Source organism: Pseudophryne corroboree, chromosome 1 (genome assembly GCF_028390025.1).
Source record: "Pseudophryne corroboree isolate aPseCor3 chromosome 1, aPseCor3.hap2, whole genome shotgun sequence".
Lineage (NCBI taxonomy): Eukaryota > Metazoa > Chordata > Amphibia > Anura > Myobatrachidae > Pseudophryne > Pseudophryne corroboree.
Genome location: NC_086444.1, coordinates 655,394,290 through 655,418,461, shown reverse-complemented (window position 1 = coordinate 655,418,461; position 24,172 = coordinate 655,394,290). Strand labels below are relative to the sequence as shown.

At 45.3% G+C, this 24,172-nt stretch overlaps 1 protein-coding gene across 3 annotated transcripts; it reads right to left on the bottom strand.

Moving 5' to 3' along the window:
• Window positions 1–9,687: 9,687 nt before the first annotated feature.
• Window positions 9,688–23,775, bottom strand: LOC134932014 (uncharacterized). 3 transcript variants are annotated; one of them, XM_063926086.1, is made up of 7 exons: window positions 23,518–23,775; window positions 22,766–22,850; window positions 21,353–21,520; window positions 20,686–21,184; window positions 20,068–20,592; window positions 19,833–19,961; window positions 18,692–19,757 (listed from the first exon to the last, which is right to left on the bottom strand). In XM_063926086.1, the coding sequence occupies exons 5-7, from the start codon at window positions 20,165–20,167 to the stop codon at window positions 19,072–19,074; spliced, it is 915 nt and encodes a 304-aa protein (XP_063782156.1). In that variant the 5' UTR covers window positions 20,168–20,592; window positions 20,686–21,184; window positions 21,353–21,520; window positions 22,766–22,850; window positions 23,518–23,775; the 3' UTR covers window positions 18,692–19,071. The 3 variants fall into 2 exon arrangements, 1 of the variants encoding a protein (XP_063782156.1); XR_010179246.1 differs by lacking the exons at window positions 18,692–19,757; window positions 19,833–19,961; window positions 20,068–20,592; window positions 20,686–21,184; window positions 21,353–21,520 and adding an exon at window positions 9,688–9,850 and having other exon boundaries at window positions 23,518–23,712.
• Window positions 23,776–24,172: the final 397 nt, after the last annotated feature.

Here is a 24,172-nt window from a genome sequence, read left to right as displayed (position 1 = left end):
AGTTCAGCAACAGCTGAAGGGCCAAACGTTCACCATCCCTGACCTAGCTAGTGAGCTGTTGAAGTGTGCTTTGTGCCTTGCTTCTATATTGCGTAATGTGTGTAATTAATTTTGTATTATTTACAAACATTCATTACAGATGCTGCGGTTGGAGATCCCAATGCGGAAATGCGGTGACTGGTTTCCAGGATGGAGATGCATTGCTTGCCGGGGGCTCCTGGATGGAAATAGGTTTAGGCAAAATGTTAAAATGAAAATTTATCATCAATACACTTTTATTACATTTTTTGTTAACAAAAAAATAAAAACATAATAATCAACATTTTGTGTGTTGTGTTATATCAAAGGGAAATTACATATATCTACAGATGTATCAGCACTTGTAAAGGGTTAAAATGAAGAGCGAAAAATTAGTAGATAATAAACTACTAAATCACATTTAAAAATCAAAGGCTGTGACATGACAGTTAGGAGCTGATTGTTTGTTACTTTATCACTCCCCATTTTAACACATTCAAAACAATGAAGCATATATGCTAAACTGTAATGTACAAAGGGGGTAATTCCAAGTTGATCGCAGCAGGAAATGTTTTAGCAGTTGGGCAAAACCATGTGCACTGCAGGAGGGGCAGATATAACATGTGCAGAGAGAGTTAGATTTGGTTGGGGTGTGTTCAAACTGAAATCTAAATTGCAGTGTAAAAATAAAGCAGCCAGTATTTACCCTGCACAGAAACAAAATAACCCACCCAAATCTAACTCTCTCTGCAAATGTTATATCTGCCCCCCCCCCCTGCAGTGCACATGGTTTTACCCAATTGCTAACAAAATTGCTGCTGCGATCAACTCAGAATTACCCCCAATATGTCAGTCAGGGAATTTAATTTAATACATTTTGGGGTATTGAGCAAATAGGCCAACAAATATATTAAAATTCTATATTTGTTGCCTCAATTGATGAATGTTATTGTGCGATTAGGTTGTCAAACTCTTCATTTTGCAGAGTTTGATCACTTAATTGATCAATCACATTACAATTCCTTCAGCTAATTGTTTTATTAATTTAGAAAGGAATGGAATGTGAAAAAAAAAACCATTGTGCGAATATTTGCAAGCTACCGACTGAATCGCACATGTATGACACTCCCTGTGTTGCTAGCGATGCGTTTGTCAGTCATGTGAATGCATCGCTACCATGAGAAGCACAATAGTAAACACCTACTTTGTGCATTGCTGCACAATTGTTTGCAGTTGTACGTGGTGGGCATTTGTTTGCACTTGTGCAGAGTGTATGCTGCTGTACGAACACTGCTTGCGTGCGCATCGAATAGCGATCAACTTGGAATGACCCCCAAAGAGTGTGTTTCATGTAAGGCACAGTGTTCCTTTTCTCCAGAAGGTTCACTACAGTGTACTCAGTGCACTGTACCTTTTCAGGCTAGCAGGGCAGAGCCAGCTTGGCTGGATTCCATTAGGGGAATGATATCCAATATTTCTACTAAATTATCTCGCAAGGAGAAAGAGACGCAATACTGAAGAAAATCGATGACTGAGTTTATGAACAGAGACTCAGTACCCAAACCAGCGTCTCAGTCCCCTACCATTTGTCCGCAAAAACGTCCTTTGGCCCATGCAGTCTGACCCTGATGATGAGGGGTCAGACATGGAGGAGAGGAGGTGGACTCAGAGGTGGGGGAGGCTACTCTGTCACAGGGAATAGAGGCTCTCATAGAAGCTATCAGAGAAGTTCTACATATCCCTGATAAGGTAACAGAGGAGACTGAGGAATCTTATTTTAATATAAAAAAGAAATCCTCAGCCACTTTTCCTGTGTCGATGGAACTAAATACCCTGTTTGAAGAACCATGGGTTAATTCTGATATGAAATTTCAAATCCCTAAAAGGTTGATATCATCTATTCCCTTTCCTCCTGAGGATAGTAAAAAATGGGAAAATCCACCGATAGTGGATGCCAGTGCCGTAACTAGACATTTTAGCGCTGTGAGTAAGATAGGGCATCGGTGCCCCCCCCCCTATGTAAAAAAGGGGCAGTATGCGCCATAGGGGAGTGGCTTCATGGGGAAGGGGTGTGACAACAAAATAATACCAATTCACATTACATATTATAGTAGTCTCCATTATTCAAATTACGCTGCACAGTAGCACCACTTCACCAGGTACAACCCCTCTTACACATTACGGCAGACAGATTCCACTTTTTACACATTACAGCAGACATAGTCCCCTTTTTACACATTACGTCAGACAGCGTCCCCTTTTTACACATTACGTCAGACAGCGTCCCCTTTTTACACATTACGTCAGACAGCGTCTCCTTTTTACACATTACGGCAGACAGCGTCCCCTTTTTACACATTACGGCAGACAGCGTCCCCCTTTTTACACATTACGGCAGACAGCGTCCCCCTTTTTACACATTACGGCAGACAGCGTCCCCCTTTTTACACATTACAGCAGACAGTGTCCCCCTTTTTTACACGATAGATATTCATGGGGCATGGTCACATAAATAGTACCAATTCACATTACACCACACAGTAGTGTTATACGCATTACATCACATAGCAGTGCCACTTATACATATTGCGCCAGGTAGAGCACATTATACACACTGCGCCAGGTAGAGCACGTTATTCACACTGCGCCAGGTAGAGCACGTTATACACACTGCGCCAGGTAGAGCACTTATTAGTTATGTATAAATTGCCTACTTCATGACTTCACTACACAGCGAAGCACTAATAGCTACACGTAACATACAGCAATGCAAACAGAAGGGTATTTATATATTGTTTGGGATACATGACAGGATCATTCACATTAACTGGGCTGACAAAGGAATCTCGCTTGCAGGTCGCATTACATCTCAGTATCAGGGAAAGCGGCATTGGAGGGGTTAGCGGGAAAATCCAGGGGGTGGGGGTCACAGCTCCCACTGGATGGTTGCAGGGTTCCCATAGTAACGGTGGATTGTCAGAAGCAACTGGTGAGTGGGTTATTTGGCCAAACAATGAGGTCTGTGCTCTTATCAGGATACCAGCAGGCAGCTGCACAATCCACAGCAATGTGCACAGCCTGAAATGACCCAGACCCCTCATTGGCATGCAAATTATTGGCATTCAGCGAACCCGCTAGCAAGTCCAGTCACACCATACCCACACCACCCCCGCGGGAACTCCCAGCCGCATTTACAGCAGGCCCAGCCACCTCCCCAGACCCCCAGATACCGCGGGAAACCCCACCCGCTTGGGACCCGCTCACTGCCACTGGACTCACCCGCGGGTATATGGCAGTCACCACCGCTACATGACTCACTCACCGGAGACTGAGTCACTCCTGGCAGTTTCTGTATGCTGTGGAGACTGTGTGCGCTGCTTGAGGTGGCCGGGGGGAGTAGGGTGCCCAGTCCGCTCTGTTCCCTCCGGCGTCTCCCCGGTCTGTGGTGCAAGGAAGGAGTCTCCCCCATGCGGGAGGTGTCATGGCCGAGCCTGGCATAGAGCACACTGGGCTGCTTGGGGACCGCATGCAGCTTACTGTAACACTGCTCCCGGCACTCTTCCAGCAGCCCACAGCCTGATCGGTGGTGGCAGCAGTGACAGTGGCATCCACGACCACGGGACAGTCAGTCAGTGCCCAGCATCGGCCTATCCTTTAGGGGCGGGGCCTAATGGGAGCGCGGGGAACAATTTGGATGGGATGCAGCACTGATTGGGTGGGAGATGAGTCTGAGGATTCCTATTCGACGCAGTGAGATGTGGAAGGAGAGGGGACTGCTGCAGCAGCGCTGCTACCAGTTACATAGCGCTGCTGCGGCTCCCTGCTCCCTCTCCGGCACAGGTGGCTTGTAATGAGTCAAATTACTGCTGTGGCAATGTCAGCACGCATGCCAGTGGACTGCTGACACGGACTCCAGGAAAGGTGTGGAAGGCCTACCCTTCACAGGAGAGACTTTATTTGGAGATGAACTAGACAAATGTATCTCCAAAGCTACTGTGGGTAAGTCCACGTATCTTCCTTCTGCAGCTCCCCCAGAAAGGAAGGCCTACTCAGGAGCTAATCTACAGTCCTTTCGGACTGCCAAGTTTAAGGGCAAAACCAGAGGTTCTTCTACAGCCACCAGAGGTGCTAGAGGTAAACCACGAAAACCAGCATCTGCCGGTTCACAGGAGCAGATCTCAAGCTCTGCTTCCTCAAAGCCTTCAGCATGACGGTGAGCTGCGATGCCTGGAGAACTGGCAGGTGGGAGTCCAACTAACATTTTTCAGTCACATCTGGACAACATCATGCCAGGATCCCTAGGTCATATATCTTATTTCCCAGGGCTACAGACTGGAGTTTCAGGAGCTCCTACCTCACAGATTCTTCAAATCAGGCTTACCAGTTTCACAGGAAGCAAGTATAACCTTACAGGACACCATTCAAAAACTGGTACAGACTCAGGTCATTGTTTCAGTTCCACCTCATCTGCAAAACAAGGGATATTATTCCTACTTGTTTGTAGTACCGAAACCGAACATTTCGGTACAACCAATTTTGAACCACAAGTCGTTGAACCCGTATTTATGAGTGTTCAAATTCAAGATGGAGTCTCTGAGAGCAGTGATCTCAGGTCTGGAGGAGGGGAAATTCCTAGTATCTCTATATATCAAGGATGCCTACCTTCACATTCCGATCTGGCCACCTCATCAGGCTTATCTATGGTTTGCACTGCAGGACTGCCACTACCAGTTCTAGGCTCTGCCATTTGGTCTCTCCACGGCACCGGGAGTGTTCACCAAGGTGATGGCAGAGATGATGTTTCTACCCTTCAAACAGGGAGTGAACATAATTCCGTACCTGGACGATCTTCTGATAAAGGCACCGTCCAGGGAACGGTTGTTGGACAGCATTGGCCTCTCAACCAAACTACTCCTGGATCACGGGTGGATTCTGAACTTACCAAAATCTCACCTGGAACGGACACATAGGCTCTCCTTCCTGGGAATGATTCTGGACACAGAGTCTCAGAGAGTGTTCCTTCCCTTGGAGAAGGCTATGGAAATCCAGTCGATGGTTTGGGTGGTCCTGAAGCCAATCCGAACCTTAGTGCATCTGTGCATTCGCCTTCTGGGGAAAATGGTGGCCTCTTATGAGGCGCTTCAGTACGGAAGGTTTCATGCGAGGCCCATCCAGCTGGATCTGTTGGACCAATGGTCCGGATCACATTTTCACATGCACCAGAGGATCTGTCTGTCACCAAGAGCCAGAATCCCCCTTCTGTGGTGGCTACAGACTTCTCACCTTGTCGAGGTTCGGAGGTTCAGGATTCAGAATTGGATTCTGCTAACCACAGATGCAAGCTTCAGAGGTTGGGGAGCAGTCACCCAGGAGGTACAGTTTCAAGGAAGATGGTCAAATCGGGAAGTCATCCTTCCAATAAACATCTTGGAAATCAGGGCAATATACAACACCCTTGTGCAGGCCTCATCTCTATTTCGGAATCAGGCCATTAAGGTCCAGTCAGACAATGTAATGGCAGTAACGTACATAAACCGACAGGGTGGAACGAAAAGCAGAGCAGCAATGTCAGAGGTGTTAAGAATTCTCCTCTGGGTGGAAAAACACACTATGGCATTGTCGACGGTCTTCATTCCAGGAGTAGACAACTGGGAAACAGACTTCCTCATCAGACACGACCTGCACCCAGGGGTGTTCCGGTAGTTGACACGTTGGTGGGGATATCCACAGATCGACATAATGGCCTCTCGACTCAACAAGAAGCTTAAGCGGTATTGTTCTAGGTCGAGAGACCCACAAGCAGTGGCGGTAGACGATCTGATAACTCCGTGGGTCTACCACCTGGTGTACATGTTTCCTCCACTTCCCCTGATTCCAAGAATTCTAAAAAGAGTAAAAAGGGAAAAGGTTCAAGCAATCCTCATTGCTCTGAACTGGCCTCGAAAGGCCTGGTGTGCGGATCTTCTCGAGATGCTGATCGAAGATCCATGGACTACCTCTTTGCGAGCATCTTCTGTAACAGGGACCATTCGACTATAAAGACTTACTGCGGCTATGTCCAACGGCATGGAAGTTGAACGACCGATTCTAGCCAGTAGAGGGATTCCTGACAAGGTCATCCCGACTATGATCCAATCCAGGAAGCGGGTAAAGTCTAAACATTACCACCGTATATGGAAGTAGTATGTCTCTTGGTGTGAGAGCAGACAATATTCCGTGGTGGAATTTCATCTGAGACGTTTCCTGCTTTTTCTGCAGTCGGAAGTGGATGTGGGCCTACGCCTAGGCTCTATTAAAGTCCATATTTCGGCTTTGTCAATTTTCTTTCAGAAACAATTGGCTTCTCTCCCTGAGGTCCAGACATTCTTGAAAGGTAAAAAAGGACAAATTCCCCGGCGCCAACCAAATACCCATTGTTTAAACAACAGATTTGTCACAGCTTTCACCAAATCAGGGGATACTCAGCCCCTCTTAAAGACAAGTAAAAGAAAAATAGAAATTGCGAGCGCTGACAAACTTTATATGTATATAGTAATTTATTTTTATTAATATTTTAATACCATAAACTAAATAAAATCTAAAACATCAAATCAGTAGAACAATTAAAAGTACATTAATACATTTTTCCATATATCCCCTGTGAAATCACTCCTTTCTAATTCTCATTGACTGTTTCCATTTAGATATTGTCTTAATTATGTTACAATGTATTCAACTAGTCTCTGTAAAGTAGAAAGGTTCACAGCTCCCTTTCACTTTGCAACAAAGTAATTTATTCACTCTACGTACAATAATATGCACATTAAAAAACTGTTATTAATCTATCTGTAAATGTCGGATTATTTCTCTCATATGGATTAAAATTACATAATATCCATGCTGCAGAAGTGCTTGCTGTATAGTAGTAGAGTCCTTGTTTTAAACACAGACTTTAATTAGCAAATTTAGCAGGGACACGTTGAAGTCTTTACTTAGAGAGGATTTAACCAGTGTGTTTTGGCGTTAATATGCTTGAATCCTCTATTGCTGCACAGGAACAGTTAATCACACACATTTGGTGAGTTTTTATATAAACATGGCCATGTTCTGTTTTTAAGGTATAAAGCAACTTTACCCCTTTTACCGTCCGTGGATCGACTGCGCTGGTCAGTAAAGCTCCCGGCTCTGGAAGCAAATTCATTTTAATTGAGCCTTATCCGGAGGTCATTGTCCAGTTCCACGTGAGGTAGTGGGGATAAGAACAAATGTGCATTTCTGCTGACACCACTCAATACGCATTTCTTATATCACCGTTGGCGGCTTCCTCAGTTGATGAACGTCCTTGGCATCCCGAGGCACTTTTTATTTAAATTTTTTGCATTGCGCGCATGCGTACATCCGCTGCGTTCAGTGGTGGATTTAGCGGGGTGGCGATTAGGGCGAACGCCCCCCCTACACATAACGGCACCGGGATAGAGGCCGGGTCCCGCAACGGTGTTGGGAGCGGGGTGGAGAGCGGTGCAGCGCGGCAGGGGAAGGGGAGAGAGAGAGAGAGCGTCCTGACGTGCGTACAGGGAGGAGGGGGCGTGGTCAGAACAGAGGCCGGCGGGGACAGGCTACAGTGATTGTATACACTGCTGTCTCTGCCGTCTGTTCTGACCACGCCCCCTCCTCCATGTACGCGCGTCAGAACGCTCTCTCTCCCCTGCCGCGCTGCAACGCTCTCCACCCCGTTCCCAACACCACGGCGGGACCCGGCCTCCATCCCGACTCCTCATGCTGCTGCGGACAAAATATGAGTAGGTGTCAGTGTATGCCATGTCTCCTCCCCTGAGAGAGAGAGAGAGAGAGTGTGAGTGCCACGTCTCCCCCCCTGTGTTTTTTTTCCCCTTGCTGCCCCAGTGTAAGTTAATATGGGGGTAGGATTCCCCTTGCCCCCAGTGCCTGCATTATTTTGGCTCATTCAGTGTGCTATAAATGTGAATTTCGGCTCATTCTGTGTGCTATAGAAACATAGAATTTGTCAGTAGATAAGAACCACTTGGCCCATCTAGTCTGCCCCCCTTTTTTTTTTTTACATTATTTTTATCTCTAACCTTATTTGATCTTTATTTCTTTGTAAGGAGATCCTTATGTCTATCCCATGCATGTTTAAATTGCCCTACTGTCTTAGCCTCTACCACCCCTGATGGAAGGAATGGCAATTCGCCAGTCTGTATCACCAGTGCGCAGGGTTCTCTCCACTAACTGGCAACATTTTATTAGTAATGGCAACAATAGGAAATTTTAGAAGCGAACGGGAAGGGCATTACTAAGTGGGAGGGGCTATGATTAGGGGAGGAGTCATTATTCTTAAACCGCCCCCCCCTAAAAGTTAAGTCTAGATCCACCACTGGCTGCGTTTCAAGCCTCGTTTTCAGTCTAATTCCATAGTATGTAGCCTCGGTAATCATTTAACTCTGTTTTCCCGAGAATCTATGCATTCAGCACCTCAATCCATTTCAATCAGTATGGACCCATACAATACCAATATAACCATGTGTCTATCCTTAATTGGATCTGCTCCAAGTTCTTACTTAGATTCTCTGCTATGCAGACTTATTATATATCACACATGTCTTTTAAATTCAACATAGCTGCCGTGAGGTCGGGCAGCTGAGTGACATCCAGCTGCAGCACTACTGTAGTGCTGATCTCCCTTGTATGCCAGCCGGCTGTCCCCGCGTTTCCCTGCGCCCCCCTCTCCTCCTCTGTGTCCGCATCTCTGTCCAACATCTTTTTGATGTCGGACTGAGATGGTCGAAAAGGGGGCCAAAACCTGTCGGTTTTGGCCCCGTTTTTGACTCAAGCACGTGGATCGGCAGCTATTCCGCCAATCCACATGCTTTTTGACAAGTCGAACTCATCGACTTGTCGAAAAATTTAGGGATTAAATAGGTTGAATCAGGATTCGACCTTAAAAAGTCGAAAACTGCTGTCTTTTCAACAGACGGCAGTTTTTCGACTTCAGTTGAATATACCCCTTAATGACATCAAAATCAAACGAATTGAACAGATTAAGCTCACAAATAGAAGGGGAGATAGGTTTAGCCACCAGTGCCGAAGAGAAGCATTCTAGATATATCGATTAAACACGATGCTTCCGAATGGACTCAATGACACAGTGGAACTTACCCTGTAATCTCCTTATTTTTGTCAGGGAATGGAGGTTCATATGAACAGTTAGGAAGAATGAATTGTTCTAGCTACAGAATATATATATAATAAATCATCAGTTTACAGAATATATATATATATATATATATATATATATATATTTTAAATCATCTTTTAGTATGTGCATTTATGTACAACATGATTATTTTTGCTTGGCATACATATTCTGGATGACATCAGAGGTCCATCTGAGCCATCCAGGATAGAAAGTTAAGTTATGAAAGAAAAAAAAAAAAAATAGATAGATATATCTATCTATCTCTGTAGAGATGTAAGACCTTTCTCGCGCTAAAGGTATAGAGAGCTACACCTTAGGGAAATACAGTACTATGAACAATAAAGAAAAATATTTCCCCAGGTAGCTAATGTCGTTCTTTGGTATGTATAAGTTTGTTGTATAATGAAACAATCTTAAAAATTAGATTTTTATTCATTAAAAAAACAATGTATAAAAACTGTTTACAATTTGCCCAAGATGACAATAAATGATGTTTGTACAGACAATGGTTGTGTTGGTATTAATCCATTTCAGTCAGAACAATATCAGAAATATTCGTCCTTGAAGAAAATGACAGAAATCGCTGTCTTAATTCCAACGCGTTTTGTCCTACAGACTTCATCAGGGGTTTATAATAATCTAAATAACACAAAAACATTTATAAACAATTTTTCTTATCTATTTACAGTGTACTTATACCACTTAAAAAATACATCAAATACATACCAAAGGATCACAATATGGACAAATATCTTATCGTGTCTTCAAAAGGCAAATATATAAATATTAAAAATGGTATCGGACCAGATTTCACCACACGGAATATATGTTAGAGATGAGCGCCTGAAATTTTTCGGGTTTTGGTTTCGGTTCCGCGGCCGTGTTTTGGGTTCGACCGCGTTTTGGCAAAACCTCACCGAATTTTTTTTGTCGGATTCGGGTGTGTTTTGGATTCGGGTGTTTTTTCCAAAAAACCCTAAAAAACGGCTTAAATCAGAATTTGGGGGTCATTTTGATCCCAAAGTATTATTAACCTCAAAAACCATAATTTCCACTCATTTTCAGTCTATTCTGAATACCTCACAATATTATTTTTAGTCCTAAAATTTGCACCGAGGTCGCTGTGTGAGTAAGATAAGCGACCCTAGTGGCCGACACAAACACCGGGCCCATCTAGGAGTGGCACTGCAGTGTCACGCAGGATGTCCCTTCCAAAAAACCCTCCCCAAACAGCACATGACGCAAAGAAAAAAAAGAGGCGCAATGAGGTAGCTGTGTGAGTAAGATTAGCGACCCTAGTGGCCGACACAAACACCGGGCCCATCTAGGAGTGGCACTGCAGTGTCACGCAGGATGTCCCTTCCAAAAAACCCTCCCCAAACAGCACATGACGCAAAGAAAAAAAAGAGGCGCAATGAGGTAGCTGTGTGAGTAAGATTAGCGACCCTAGTGGCCGACACAAACACCGGGCCCATCTAGGAGTGGCACTGCAGTGTCACGCAGGATGTCCCTTCCAAAAAACCCTCCCCAAACAGCACATGACGCAAAGAAAAAAAGAGGCGCAATGAGGTAGCTGTGTGAGTAAGATAAGCGACCCTAGTGGCCGACACAAACACCGGGCCCATCTAGGAGTGGCACTGCAGTGTCACGCAGGATGGCCCTTCCAAAAAACCCTCCCCAAACAGCACATGACGCAAAGAAAAAAAAGAGGCGCAATGAGGTAGCTGACTGTGTGAGTAAGATAAGCGACCCTAGTGGCCGACACAAACACCGGGCCCATCTAGGAGTGGCACTGCAGTGTCACGCAGGATGGCCCTTCCAAAAAACCCTCCCCAAACAGCACATGACGCAAAGAAAAATAAAAGAAAAAAAAGAAGAGGTGCAAGATGGAATTGTCCTTGGGCCCTCCCACCCACCCTTATGTTGTATAAACAAAACAGGACATGCACACTTTAACCAACCCATCATTTCAGTGACAGGGTCTGCCACACGACTGTGACTGATATGACGGGTTGGTTTGGACCCCCCCCAAAAAAGAAGCAATTAATCTCTCCTTGCACAAACTGGCTCTACAGAGGCAAGATGTCCACCTCATCATCATCCTCCGATATATCACTGTGTACATCCCCCTCCTCACAGATTATCAATTCGTCCCCACTGGAATCCACCATCTCAGCTCCCTGTGTACTTTGTGGAGGCAATTGCTGCTGGTCAATGTCTCCGCGGAGGAATTGATTATAATTAATTTTAATGAACATCATCTTCTCCACATTTTCTGGATGTAACCTCGTACGCCGATTGCTGACAAGGTGAGCGGCGGCACTAAACACTCTTTCGGAGTACACACTTGTGGGAGGGCAACTTAGGTAGAATAAAGCCAGTTTGTGCAAGGGCCTCCAAATTGCCTCTTTTTCCTGCCAGTATAAGTACGGACTGTGTGACGTGCCTACTTGGATGCGGTCACTCATATAATCCTCCACCATTCTTTCAATGGGGAGAGAATCATATGCAGTGACAGTAGACGACATGTCCGTAATCGTTGTCAGGTCCTTCAGTCCGGACCAGATGTCAGCATCAGCAGTCGCTCCAGACTGCCCTGCATCACCGCCAGCGGGTGGGCTCGGAATTCTGAGCCTTTTCCTCGCACCCCCAGTTGCGGGAGAATGTGAAGGAGGAGATGTTGACAGGTCGCGTTCCGCTTGACTTGACAATTTTCTCACCAGCAGGTCTTTCAACCCCAGCAGACTTGTGTCTGCCGGAAAGAGAGATCCAAGGTAGGCTTTAAATCTAGGATCGAGCATGGTGGCCAAAATGTAGTGCTCTGATTTCAACAGATTGACCACCCGTGAATCCTTGTTAAGCGAATTAAGGGCTCCATCCACAAGTCCCACATGCCTAGCGGAATCGCTCCGTGTTAGCTCCTCCTTCAATGTCTCCAGCTTCTTCTGCAAAAGCCTGATGAGGGGAATGACCTGACTCAGGCTGGCAGTGTCTGAACTGACTTCACGTGTGGCAAGTTCAAAGGGCATCAGAACCTTGCACAACGTTGAAATCATTCTCCACTGCGCTTGAGACAGGTGCATTCCACCTCCTATATCGTGCTCAATTGTATAGGCTTGAATGGCCTTTTGCTGCTCCTCCAACCTCTGAAGCATATAGAGGGTTGAATTCCACCTCGTTACCACTTCTTGCTTCAGATGATGGCAGGGCAGGTTCAGTAGTTTTTGGTGGTGCTCCAGTCTTCTGTACGTGGTGCCTGTACGCCGAAAGTGTCCCGCAATTTTTCTGGCCACCGACAGCATCTCTTGCACGCCCCTGTCGTTTTTAAAAAAAATTCTGCACCACCAAATTCAAGGTATGTGCAAAACATGGGACGTGCTGGAATTTGCCCATATTTAATGCACACACAATATTGCTGGCGTTGTCCGATGCCACAAATCCACAGGAGAGTCCAATTGGGGTAAGCCATTCCGCGATGATCTTCCTCAGTTGCCGTAAGAGGTTTTCAGCTGTGTGCGTATTCTGGAAACCGGTGATACAAAGCGTAGCCTGCCTAGGAAAGAGTTGGCGTTTGCGAGATGCTGTTACTGGTGCCGCCGCTGCTGTTCTTGCGGCGGGAGTCCATACATCTACCCAGTGGGCTGTCACAGTCATATAGTCCTGACCCTGCCCTGCTCCACTTGTCCGTGGTTAAGTGGACATTGGGTACAGCTGCATTTTTTAGGACACTGGTGACTCTTTTTCTGAGGTCTGTGTACATTTTCGGTATCGCCTGCCTAGAGAAATGGAACCTAGATGGTATTTGGTACTGGGGACACAGTACCTCCAACAAGTCTATAGTTGGCTCTGCAGTAATGATGGATACCGGAACCACGTTTCTCACCACCCAGGATGCCAAGGCCTCAGTTATCCGCTTTGCTGTAGGATGACTGCTGTGATATTTCATCTTCCTCGCAAAGGACTGTTGGACAGTCAATTGCTTGGTGGAAGTAGTAAAAGTGGTCTTACGACTTCCCCTCTGGGACGACCATCGACTCCCAGCAGCAACAACAGCAGCGCCAGCAGCAGTAGGCGTTACACGCAAGGATGCATCGGAGGAATCCCAGGCAGGAGAGGACTCGTCAGAATTGCCAGTGACATGGCCTGCAGGACTATTGGCATTCCTGGGGAAGGAGGAAATTGACACTGAGGGAGTTGGTGGGGTGGTTTGTGTGAGCTTGGTTACAAGAGGAAGGGATTTACTGGTCAGTGGACTGCTTCCACTGTCACCCAAAGTTTTTGAACTTGTCACTGACTTATTATGAATGCGCTGCAGGTGACGTATAAGGGAGGATGTTCCGAGGTGGTTAACGTCCTTACCCCTACTTATTACAGCTTGACAAAGGGAACACACGGCTTGACACCTGTTGTCCGCATTTCTGTTGAAATAGTTCCACACCGAAGAGCTTTTTTTTTTGGTATTTTCACCAGGCATGTCAACGGCCATATTCCTCCCACGGACAACAGGTGTCTCCCCGGGTGCCTGACTTAAACAAACCACCTCACCATCAGAATCCTCCTGGTCAATTTCCTCCCCAGCGCCAGCAACACCCATATCCTCCTCATCCTGGTGTACTTCAACACTGACATCTTCAATCTGACTATCAGGAACTGGACTGCGGGTGCTCCTTCCAGCACTTGCAGGGGGCGTGCAAATGGTGGAAGGCGCATGCTCTTCACGTCCAGTGTTGGGAAGGTCAGGCATCGCAACCGACGCAATTGGACTCTCCTTGTGGATTTGGGATTTCGAAGAACGCACAGTTCTTTGCGGTGCTACTGCTTTTGCCAGCTTGAGTCTTTTCATTTTTCTAGCGAGAGGCTGAGTGCCTCCATCCTCATGTGAAGCTGAACCACTAGCCATGAACATAGGCCAGGGCCTCAGCCGTTCCTTGCCACTCCGTGTGGTAAATGGCATATTGGCAAGTTTACGCTTCTCCTCCGACAATTTTATTTTAGGTTTTGGAGTCCTTTTTTTTACTGATATTTGGTGTTTTGGATTTGACATGCTCTGTACTATGACATTGGGCATCGGCCTTGGCAGACGACGTTGCTGGCATTTCATAGTCTCGGCCATGACTAGTGGCAGCAGCTTCAGCACGAGGTGGAAGTGGATCTTGATCTTTCCCTAATTTTGGAACCTCAACATTTTTGTTCTCCATATTTTAATAGGCACAACTAAAAAGGCACCTCAGGTAAACAATGGAGATGGATGGATACTAGTATACAATTATGAATGGACTGCCGAGTGCCGACACAGAGGTAGCTACAGCCGTGGACTACCGTACTGTGTCTGCTGCTAATATAGACTGGATGATAATGAGATGTAGTATGTATAAAGAAGAAAGGAAAAAAAACCACGGGTAGGTGGTATACAATTATGGACGGAGTGCCGACACAGAGGTAGCTACAGCCGTGGACTACCGTACTGTACTGTGTCTGCTGCTAATATAGACTGGATAATGAGATGTAGTATGTATAAAGAAGAAAGGAAAAAACCACGGGTAGGTGGTATACAATTATGGATGGAGTGCCGACACAGAGGTAGCTACAGCCGTGAACTACCGTACTGTGTCTGCTGCGACTGGATGATAAATAATGATATAAAAAATATATATATCACTACTGCAGCCGGACAGGTATATATTATATAATGACGGACCTGCTGGACACTGTCAGCAGAATGAGTTTTTTATTTTATAGAATAAAAAAACACCACACAAGTCACACAACGTGTGTTTAACTTTTACAGGCAGACATTCACAATATAGTATACTATATACTGGTGGTCAGGTCACTGGTCAGTCACACTGGCAGTGGCACTCCTGCAGAAAAAAAGTGTGCACTGTTTAATTTTAATATGTGCTCCTGCTATAACCTAACTGCTCCCCAGTCTCCCCCACAATTAAGCTGTGTGAGCACAGTCAGATATTATACATAGATGATGCAGCACACTGGGCTGAGCACAGATATGGTATGTGACTGAGTCACTGTGTATCGTTTTTTCAGGCAGAGAACGGATTATATTAAATAATATAAAACTGCACTGGTGGTCACTGGTCAGTCACTAGTATAACTAACTAATACATACTATCAGCAAAATTCTGCACTCTCTGTCTGAGTACTCCTCCTAAGCTCCAGTAAATGAAGTGTCACTCTCACTCTCCTATCTATTTCTTCTCTAAACGGAGAGGACGCCAGCCACGTCCTCTCACTATCAATCTCAATGCACGTGTAAAATGGCGGCGACGCGCGGCTCCTTATATAGAATCAGAGTCTCGCGATAGAATCCGACAGCGTCATGATGACGTTCGGGCGCGCTCGGGTTAACCGAGCAAGGCGGGAAGATCCGAGTCGCTCGGATCCGTGTAAAAAAAAGCTGAAGTTCGGGCGGGTTCGGATTCCGAGGAACCGAACCCGCTCATCTCTAATATATGTAAAATTATAACATATGTCACAAAAACCATATTATGACAGAATATAGTATGTGAGGTACAGGAAAAGGAGGACTGGTTCAAAAAGTGTTCTAACGGGCTTATTTTCAGCCTCACAAATTTGTATTAACATATACAATGATCAAAAAAATGATATCTCCAAAGACTTTACCATATTTACAACATATCATTTCTATCATATTGAAATACTAAACATAATTTATACTCATACATTCACCACTTATTAACGAGTGTAGAATGAAGTAGGTGAAAGAAATGGCAGTGTATTAACCGTATTAAGGGGTATATGCAATTGCGGTCGAATTCCTGAAATTGTCAAATTTCGGGACTTTTTTGCCAAAAAAAAAAAAAAATTCAACAATGCAATCCAGTACTTTACGCCAAAAAACGGACATTCAAAATTCGACTTTTGGAAATTCGACTTTTGTCAAATTCGACTTTTTTTACAATGGTACAAATGCTGCAATTCGACCAAAGTCTATTCAATGGAAGTTTGGAAATTCGACAATAGTGCTTTTAGACAGCAAATTCGACATTTTCAATCCGCAACACTTTGGTGGGTGAAACAAATAAAAAAAATTAAAACATGTTTTTTTTTATTGATAATAGCATATCTATTTATATTAGGAGGGATTAGGTACTAGGTTTGTATTTTTTGGAGGCACAAGTATTATTTATATATTTTAATAAAATATATGTATTTTTTTTATAAATGGTAATATTCTGTAAAAAAAATGGCGTGGGGTCCACCCTCCAAAGCATAACCAGCCTCGGGCTCTTCAAGCTGGTCCTGGTTCTAAAAATGCAGGGGAAAAATTGACAGGGGATCCCCCGTATTTTTAAAACCAGCACCGGGCTCTGCGCCTGGTGCAAAAAATACGAGGGACAAAAAGAGTAGGGGTCCCCCGTATTTTATACACCAGCATCGGGCTCCACTAGCTGGACAGATAATGCCACAGCCGGGGGGGGGGGGGGGTCACTTATACAGCGCCCTGCGGCCGTGGCATTAAATATCCAACTAGTCACCCCTGGTCGGGGTACCCTGGGTGAGTGGGGACCCCTTCAATCAAGGGGTCCCCCCCAGCCACCCAAGGGCCAGGGGGTGAAGCCCGAGGCTGTCCCCCCCCCATCCAAGGGCTGCGGATGGGGGGCTGATAGCCTTGAGAAAATTGAAAGAATATTGTTTTTTCCAGTAGTACTACAAGTCCCAGCAAGCCTCCCCCGCAAGGTATTGAGAACCACAAGTACCAGCATGCGGGAGAAAAATGGGACCGCTTGTACCTGTAGTACTACTGGAAAAAAAAAATACCCAAATAAAAAACAGGAGACAACACCGTGAAAGTATAACTTTTACACAACTGCCAACACACATACTGTACTTACCTATGTTGACCCGCCGACTGACAGTCTCCGTCGATCCAGGGTACCTGTGAAATAAATAACACTCACCTGATCTCTAGTGTCCAGAGATAAATCCACGTACTTAGCAAAAAAATAACACGACAAACCCGGACCAGCAGACTGAAAGGGGACCCATGTTTACACATGGACCCCTTTCCCCGAATGCAGAGACCCCTTTGTGACTGCTGTCACTGAAAGGTCTTTTAAGCCAATCAGCGTGCACAACATCCTTGCACTCTGCTGATTGGCTGCACTTCTGAGCTGTCAGACAGCGCATCACAAAGCCTCTCCATTATATTCAATGGTGGGAACTTTGCGGTTAGGTCACCTGGCGAAGGTTTGCGGCATGGTAAATGCATGTTGTATTTTACACAACATGTTTCGCAAACCATTTGCCGATGACTCTTTGCTTTAGGATGCGGGAAATGTTCCTCTGCTCTATTGGTGGGTATGGACGAAGATGATTCCTGGTGGACAGTGTTCCAAAACTTTACTGTTGCCTGTGAGTATACATTTGTATTATCGTGTAAACATAACTAATATTAAAAAAAAAAAAAAAAACTTTATTCATGTATTTCAGAGTTTTCCATCCTGTTGATGTACCTTCCCAGGCCTGTTTTTAAAGTTTAGTCCTGTTGACAACTCATCACTCCATTTTCTCCTGTTGTTGAGTTTCTGCAAATATTGGACCCTTTTATCCAACTCTACCATGGGCAACCTACTTGTGATGTGGACCTGAGCCTCCGCCATGTAGCAGACAACCCCCCTCAGGTGAGATGTATTGCCCAAAACTCCCTCTTGTCCCAAGTCACCCCGGCATGTCCAAAGTGCAGCCCTCCGGCATTTGCAAAACTGCACATCCAATAATTCCCTGATACACCAATGCTGGTCAGGGAATGTTTGGATGTGTAGTGACGCAAGTGCCGGGGGATTGCATTTGGGCCCACTGTAACCTGCTTGTGTAGTGTTGATTGTGTACCTCTTCTTTTCAGTACCAGGGTGACACTTTACCAATAGCTGGACCCTCATACTGTTCTCTTCCACAGGTGTTTCCTTCCCAAGTGGCGTGGATGTGAAGAGACAACAGTTCCCCAGATGTTCCAAGGGCGACCAACTTCTATACAATTCTACTTTATATCAAATATTTTTTAATAAAAACTACAGAAAAATTCTCTTTTTAAAAATGTATTGAAGAAAAATTGTATTTGATTATTGAAATAAAAATTGAAAGGTAATAACAAAAAAGTAGTTAGTTATTCTTTATATTCTTTTCTTGTGTAGATAGATATCTGTGGGGAAAAGAAAAAAGTATATTAAGTAAAGACACTAAAGTCATGTTCATTTCTTTCCCAAGAACATTTGTTGAACCACACAGCCCAGCATGACCCATTGCTGGGCTGTGTGGTTCCACAAAGGCAGGCGGTCCAAAGTGGAATAGTGGCGTCAGTGGTCAGCACTTTGAAACGCTAACATTTGTGGAACCACACAACCCAACATGACCCATTGCTGGGCTGTGTGGTTTCACAAAGGTAGGCGGTCCAAAGTTTCTAGAATATATACATTGAAACATTGCTCTACTCACCTTGGTACGCACAACACGAACTTATGCCGTCCACTTCAATTTTCCACCCAATCCTATGAATAAGCCAAAAACACACTAGTGAATAGTAAATTCACACAACAGTGAAAGACTATTGTACACCATTACAAAAAGGATTTTTTGGGTAAAAGAGTGGTATCAGAATTGCTCTTTGGCCCATCATACATGTAGCCACAAGGAGCTTTCATCCGTTACCACACGCGCCCGCATACATGCCCATGTATGCCTACACAAAGCTCCTTGGTAGTACCCGGTCACGGGTGGGGAAGCCCAACAAAGAAAAACAATAGTAAGAAAACAAACAAATGGGAGGGGAAGAAAAGGATACATGAAAAACATATGAAGTAAATAAAACAATACGACCGGGCTTATGGTGAAAGTCTGTCCGGATCCTGGTGTTCCTCCTGAGTGTGGGGTGTCGATGTCCTAGGAGGCATGGTAGTACGTTGACTGGGCCTCTGTGCCCATGCGGCTGTAGATGTGGCGGCCGGTGGTGGAGGCATCTGGTGGGTGGGGTACATCCCCGTATATCCCTGGTACATCTGTGACTGTCTGTACTGGGATGGTAGTTGAGGAAGGGTACGAGGCATCCTTGTGGCTTGCGACGGCGGAAATGGTGGATCACCAGCGTGTTGATGAGCTGGTTCTGGGAGCTTGTCATAGATCTGCAGTGTGGTTGCGATGAGCTGTTGGCTGGATGAGGATTGTCGATGGCTCTCCGACATGTTGGTATTGCTGTGTGCCAGACATGTTGTGTTCTCCACGAGCCGGCCCATGGATTCGGCCAGAATGTGAAGGACGTCCATAGTCTCCCTATGATCGTCCATTCTGACCTGTAGCATTGTGGCCGTGCTGTCGGCAAGAGCCTTCTGCATTTCAAGCAGACTGTTTGACATCTTCTCCATTGTCCTCTCAATGTTGTCCAGTCTGCATCCAACAACATTTGTGTAGGTATCCTGGCGGGAAGTAATCTCCGATGCCAGGGTGTTCACCCTCTGAACAGTTGAGGGATTCTGCCCTTCCTGGGCGTCTGCCACCACTTGCATTTGGGCAGCTGAAAAGAAAATTAGAAAATTTAATACTCATTCATCATACATTTGTTTGAAGGCTCACAATTCTATTTACTCACACAGGGATGTAGCAACTGCAGCCTGCTGCACTTCCACCTCGTCATCCTCTGACGACTCCTGTAGGAGGAGATCCGGCCTGTAGTAGGAACCAATTCCCAAAGCTAGTCCGCTGCTGGTCCGTGGCACCACTGTTTGCAAAATAAATTTTTGTTTAAGTTAATAAACTATACAAAACTGCTGCACACACCCCCCCCCCCCCCCCCCCCCACACACCCCCAAAAATTAAATACAAACCTTCTACATCCTGTGGTGCCGCTGCTCCAGGAGCTTCACTTGTCCTCGTATCTGAAGACTTTTCAAGGGTCTGGCTGGATACGTCTGTCCTCAAACCCATAACTCATCTGTTAACCCTGTAGACTCAAACAGATCGGGTGATGGGTCCACAAGGGTTGTGTCTTGAGGCTCTTCAGTCAGTCCCTGAGCTCCTGGAGATACGACGATCTGGTGATGACCTGCGCGCAGGAGCTGTAGTTTGGCGCCCATCTTGTGGTGTGGTCGCCGACGGTGTATGGGGCACAGGTGAAGTTCTGTGCGCTGATGTCTGGCGCACAGGTGATAGTCTGCGCGCCGACGTCGTCTGGTGCACAGGTGACAAACTGTGCGATGACGATCTGTGGCGCACAGGTGAAGATCTGCGCGCTCCTGATGCTTGCTGCGCAGGTGTCAGTCCGCACGCTGCTGTCGATGCCTGCTGCGCAGGTGTCGGTCCGCGCGCTGGCGATGTCCTGCGCGCAGGTGATGTCCTCTGGGCAGGCCTGTCTGGAAAAAGAAAAAAAAAAAAAAAAAAAAAATCACATTAGCAAGTACAAAACAATTTTTTCGTTAATACAGCTCATCTGAATTTATTCTTACCATCAGGCCTCCTTATCTCCCGCCTTCTGGGCGGTTCTTCCTCCTCGGGAAAGCCAGCAGGACGGCTAGAGTCCACACCTCCGCGAACTCCTTCGACCATGGCAGGGTTCATGCGCCTTCTAATAACATTCTCCCAGGGTAGCCACTTCAGGTTGAGAGCCGGTCCACCTCCTGTAGCGGTCTCATGTCGGCGCTGAATCCCCATCTTCTTTTTGGTCTGTCTGCGGCAATCACTGTACCGCTTCATGCAGTTTCTGGTGCTCCGGCAGTTTCCAGATACTGCAGTGACTTGGCTCGCGATGGCATCCCAGATGCTTCGCTTTGTCCTAGCTGATGTGGTCTGTGCCCTTTGTCCATACAGAACGTCGTAGGACCTGTCGACGCCATCCACTAGAGCACAGTTTTCCGCCTCAGTGTATCTGGGGCCACGCGGCTTTTTCGGTCCTGCATCTTCACCAGAGGCTTCCTCCTCCGACTGCTCCTCTGGCTGGCTTCTTGCCTTTAGGGATTGAAAAAACAAAAAACATGCATTTAATAAGATCGGTATGTACCTGTGAGTGTCAGTATCCCTGGCATTGCGCACATATACCTGTAGGTGTGCATGGCAGTGCGCAAACTAGGGTGGGTCAAGTTGGATGCTATTTGTGTCTGCAGGTGTTGTCAGTACCTTTCTACTAGGCTTTTTCTTAGTCTTCTCATGGGCCCTTGACGACCGCGGCTGGTCACTGCAAGCCTGGTCGGTCGTATCCCCCTCCTGGGTCGGTTCCCACTCCTCGTTGCTATGCAGGGATAGATCCGAGTGGGTGGGGGTTCGGGGCTGCTTGTCCCTTGACACCTGTTTTAAAAAGACAAAAAAAAAATAAAAAAAAATTATATATATTTAATAATTTAACACATTACATAATTAAATGCAATCACATCATGCTGCTGGGACCCCAGTTCTCAAGCAGGACCAAAGCACAAAACAAAAAAAACAAAAAAATTAAAATAAAAAAAAAAAACCCTGTACAAGCATCCCTGCACATACTGGAAATCAACCATGGCCGACACCGAAAATGGCTGACACTAGCCAAAAAGCATCCCTGCACACTCAGGAGGTACACCAGAGCTAAAAGGGGAGGGAAAAAAAAAAAAAAAAAAATCATGTTTGGCATACAACCGACACCACATGCAGACCAAACTTGCTCCAAATCACCCCAAACTAACCGAAAAGCATCCCTGCACACAAAAGGAGGTACACCAGAGCTAAAATAGGAGGGAAGAAACATGTTTGACAAACAAACACCACATGTCGACCGCATTGCTACCGACACTAAAATCAGCCCAAACTAGCCAAAAATCAATCCTGCACATGCTGGAGGTACACCAATGTAAAAGCAAGACCCAAAAAGTAATTTTAAGAAAGAAAAAAAAAAAAAAAACACGTGAAAAACTACCCCAAAACACAAAAATCCACACAAAAAAAATGCAGCAAAACAAGCAGGAGCTATACACATTCCCAAACACCCCATGTACACCTCATGGCAACCCCCACTACACAAACACATACATGCAACACCAGACCCACATGTGGTACTTGCCTACAAATGCTGTAAAAGCTCCGAAAACGGCTCTCCTCCGGGGTAACAGGTATCCTCCTGTCTGTCCTGGAATAAAGCCTGCTGGGGTGTCCAAACGATACCACAGCAAACAACCAATTTGCTAGCTCTGCACCTCCTCACACCTCTCTGCAGGTTCACAAAATGGCTGCAGAGCACGCAGCAAACAAGCCCTAATAAAGGGCTGCTTTCGGCGGGAAGTCGAATTCGGGACGCCCACTACTCGCCGATTGGCCCGTTATCCGCCAAGGGGTGTGTCGAATCCGTTATGCATTGCATATGGTGAATTCATGGTCCCGGCGGCAGGGCTGCGGCTGTCGAGTGCTGCCGAATTTTTAAACGGGCGGAAAAAAGGCGCGATTCGCCCCGGGATTGCATATACCCCTAATACTCATACACCAATTCAAGGTTTATATAAGGTGTATGCATACGTACACATAAAAATAATTTCATTTAAATTGGCATAAATTAGTTATACATACCAATTGAAAATTAGATATGGCCCATTTAGTGATTTTCCACTGAGCAGTGCCCGGTTCAAAATAATTTACATAGGAAATTTTAAACCTATAATGGAAAAGAGATTTATGGTACTACATGGGTGCAGTAGTTATTCTATATAATCGCCCTTATTGTGTTCGTCATACATAACAATTAGGTTAAATCAAGCCCATAGAGCAGCTAGTCACTTGATTACGCCCAGGTTTCAATTTGAACAAGGCGGGTAACTGATAATGCCTCTGATTAGACAGAATGTGTATATAGTATAATTCTAATATAAAACAATATTCCTGGTAAATATTGCGTGTACCAGTGAAACAAGATGCATTCACCATATTCAATGAATGCAGGTGTAAGAAAATGGCCATCCTTAATTTAAATTTGAATATTACACCCAGGTGTCAATTTGTACAAAGCAGGGGACTATGAGAATGCTTGTGATTAGACAATGTATATATAGTATAATACTAATATAAACCAATATTCCTGGTGAATATTACATGTACCAATATAACAAGATGGATTTACCATATTAAATTAATGAAGGTATAAGGAGATGTCCATCTATGCCATAATCCTTATTTTGAGTATCATAACCTGCATTGAAAGTTCATCTAAAATTATTATAACAGGGCAACATAACAAACAGGGCTAGTAATTAACCCCCAAAAAATTTTCTTTCAATAATAACATATCAAAATAACATGGAGAACCATGAAGTCGGCATGCTTACCTCTCACCAGTTAGTAACACTCCTAGCTGCTGCATAAACTGAAAGCTGAATCTGATGGGTTTTTAAACCCTATAATGAACTACATCACTTCCTGTGTGGTGATTAACTAATATTAGATTTATACTCAATAATTTACCATTTATTAATATAATATCAAATTGGGTATGCTTTAATATCTACATGTATATCCATACTTATATATGCATCAGGCATAGTGTTGAACTTATAGGGGAAGAGAGATAGATTGAATAATTGCGCTCCAAAGCCCCACCGTGGCGTGCGTTCCACCATTCTTATAAAGCTTCTTGTTATTACTCGGTCTCCCAGACAACCGCTTCCCCTTTCCCTATCGTGGCGCGCCTCCGTCACCCGGCGCACCACGGCAACAGCGGCGCCATGGCAACGTATATAACACTGTCATGATGCACCTGCTCCGCCCGGCGCATCATGCGTTCCACTGCTATTAACTTCCTGCACCCGGCGGTTCGTCTAGCCAAGGTGTTGCGTTCCACTTACTGGCTATCGCTGGCCTAATTAACTAAATGAGAGCTTAATTGACTAAATGGGGGCGTGCTCCGACGCCGGTACAAATCTGTATAGAGTTAACACCTTGATCGGAATGCACAAATCAAAATAGAGTATAAACTACATAGAG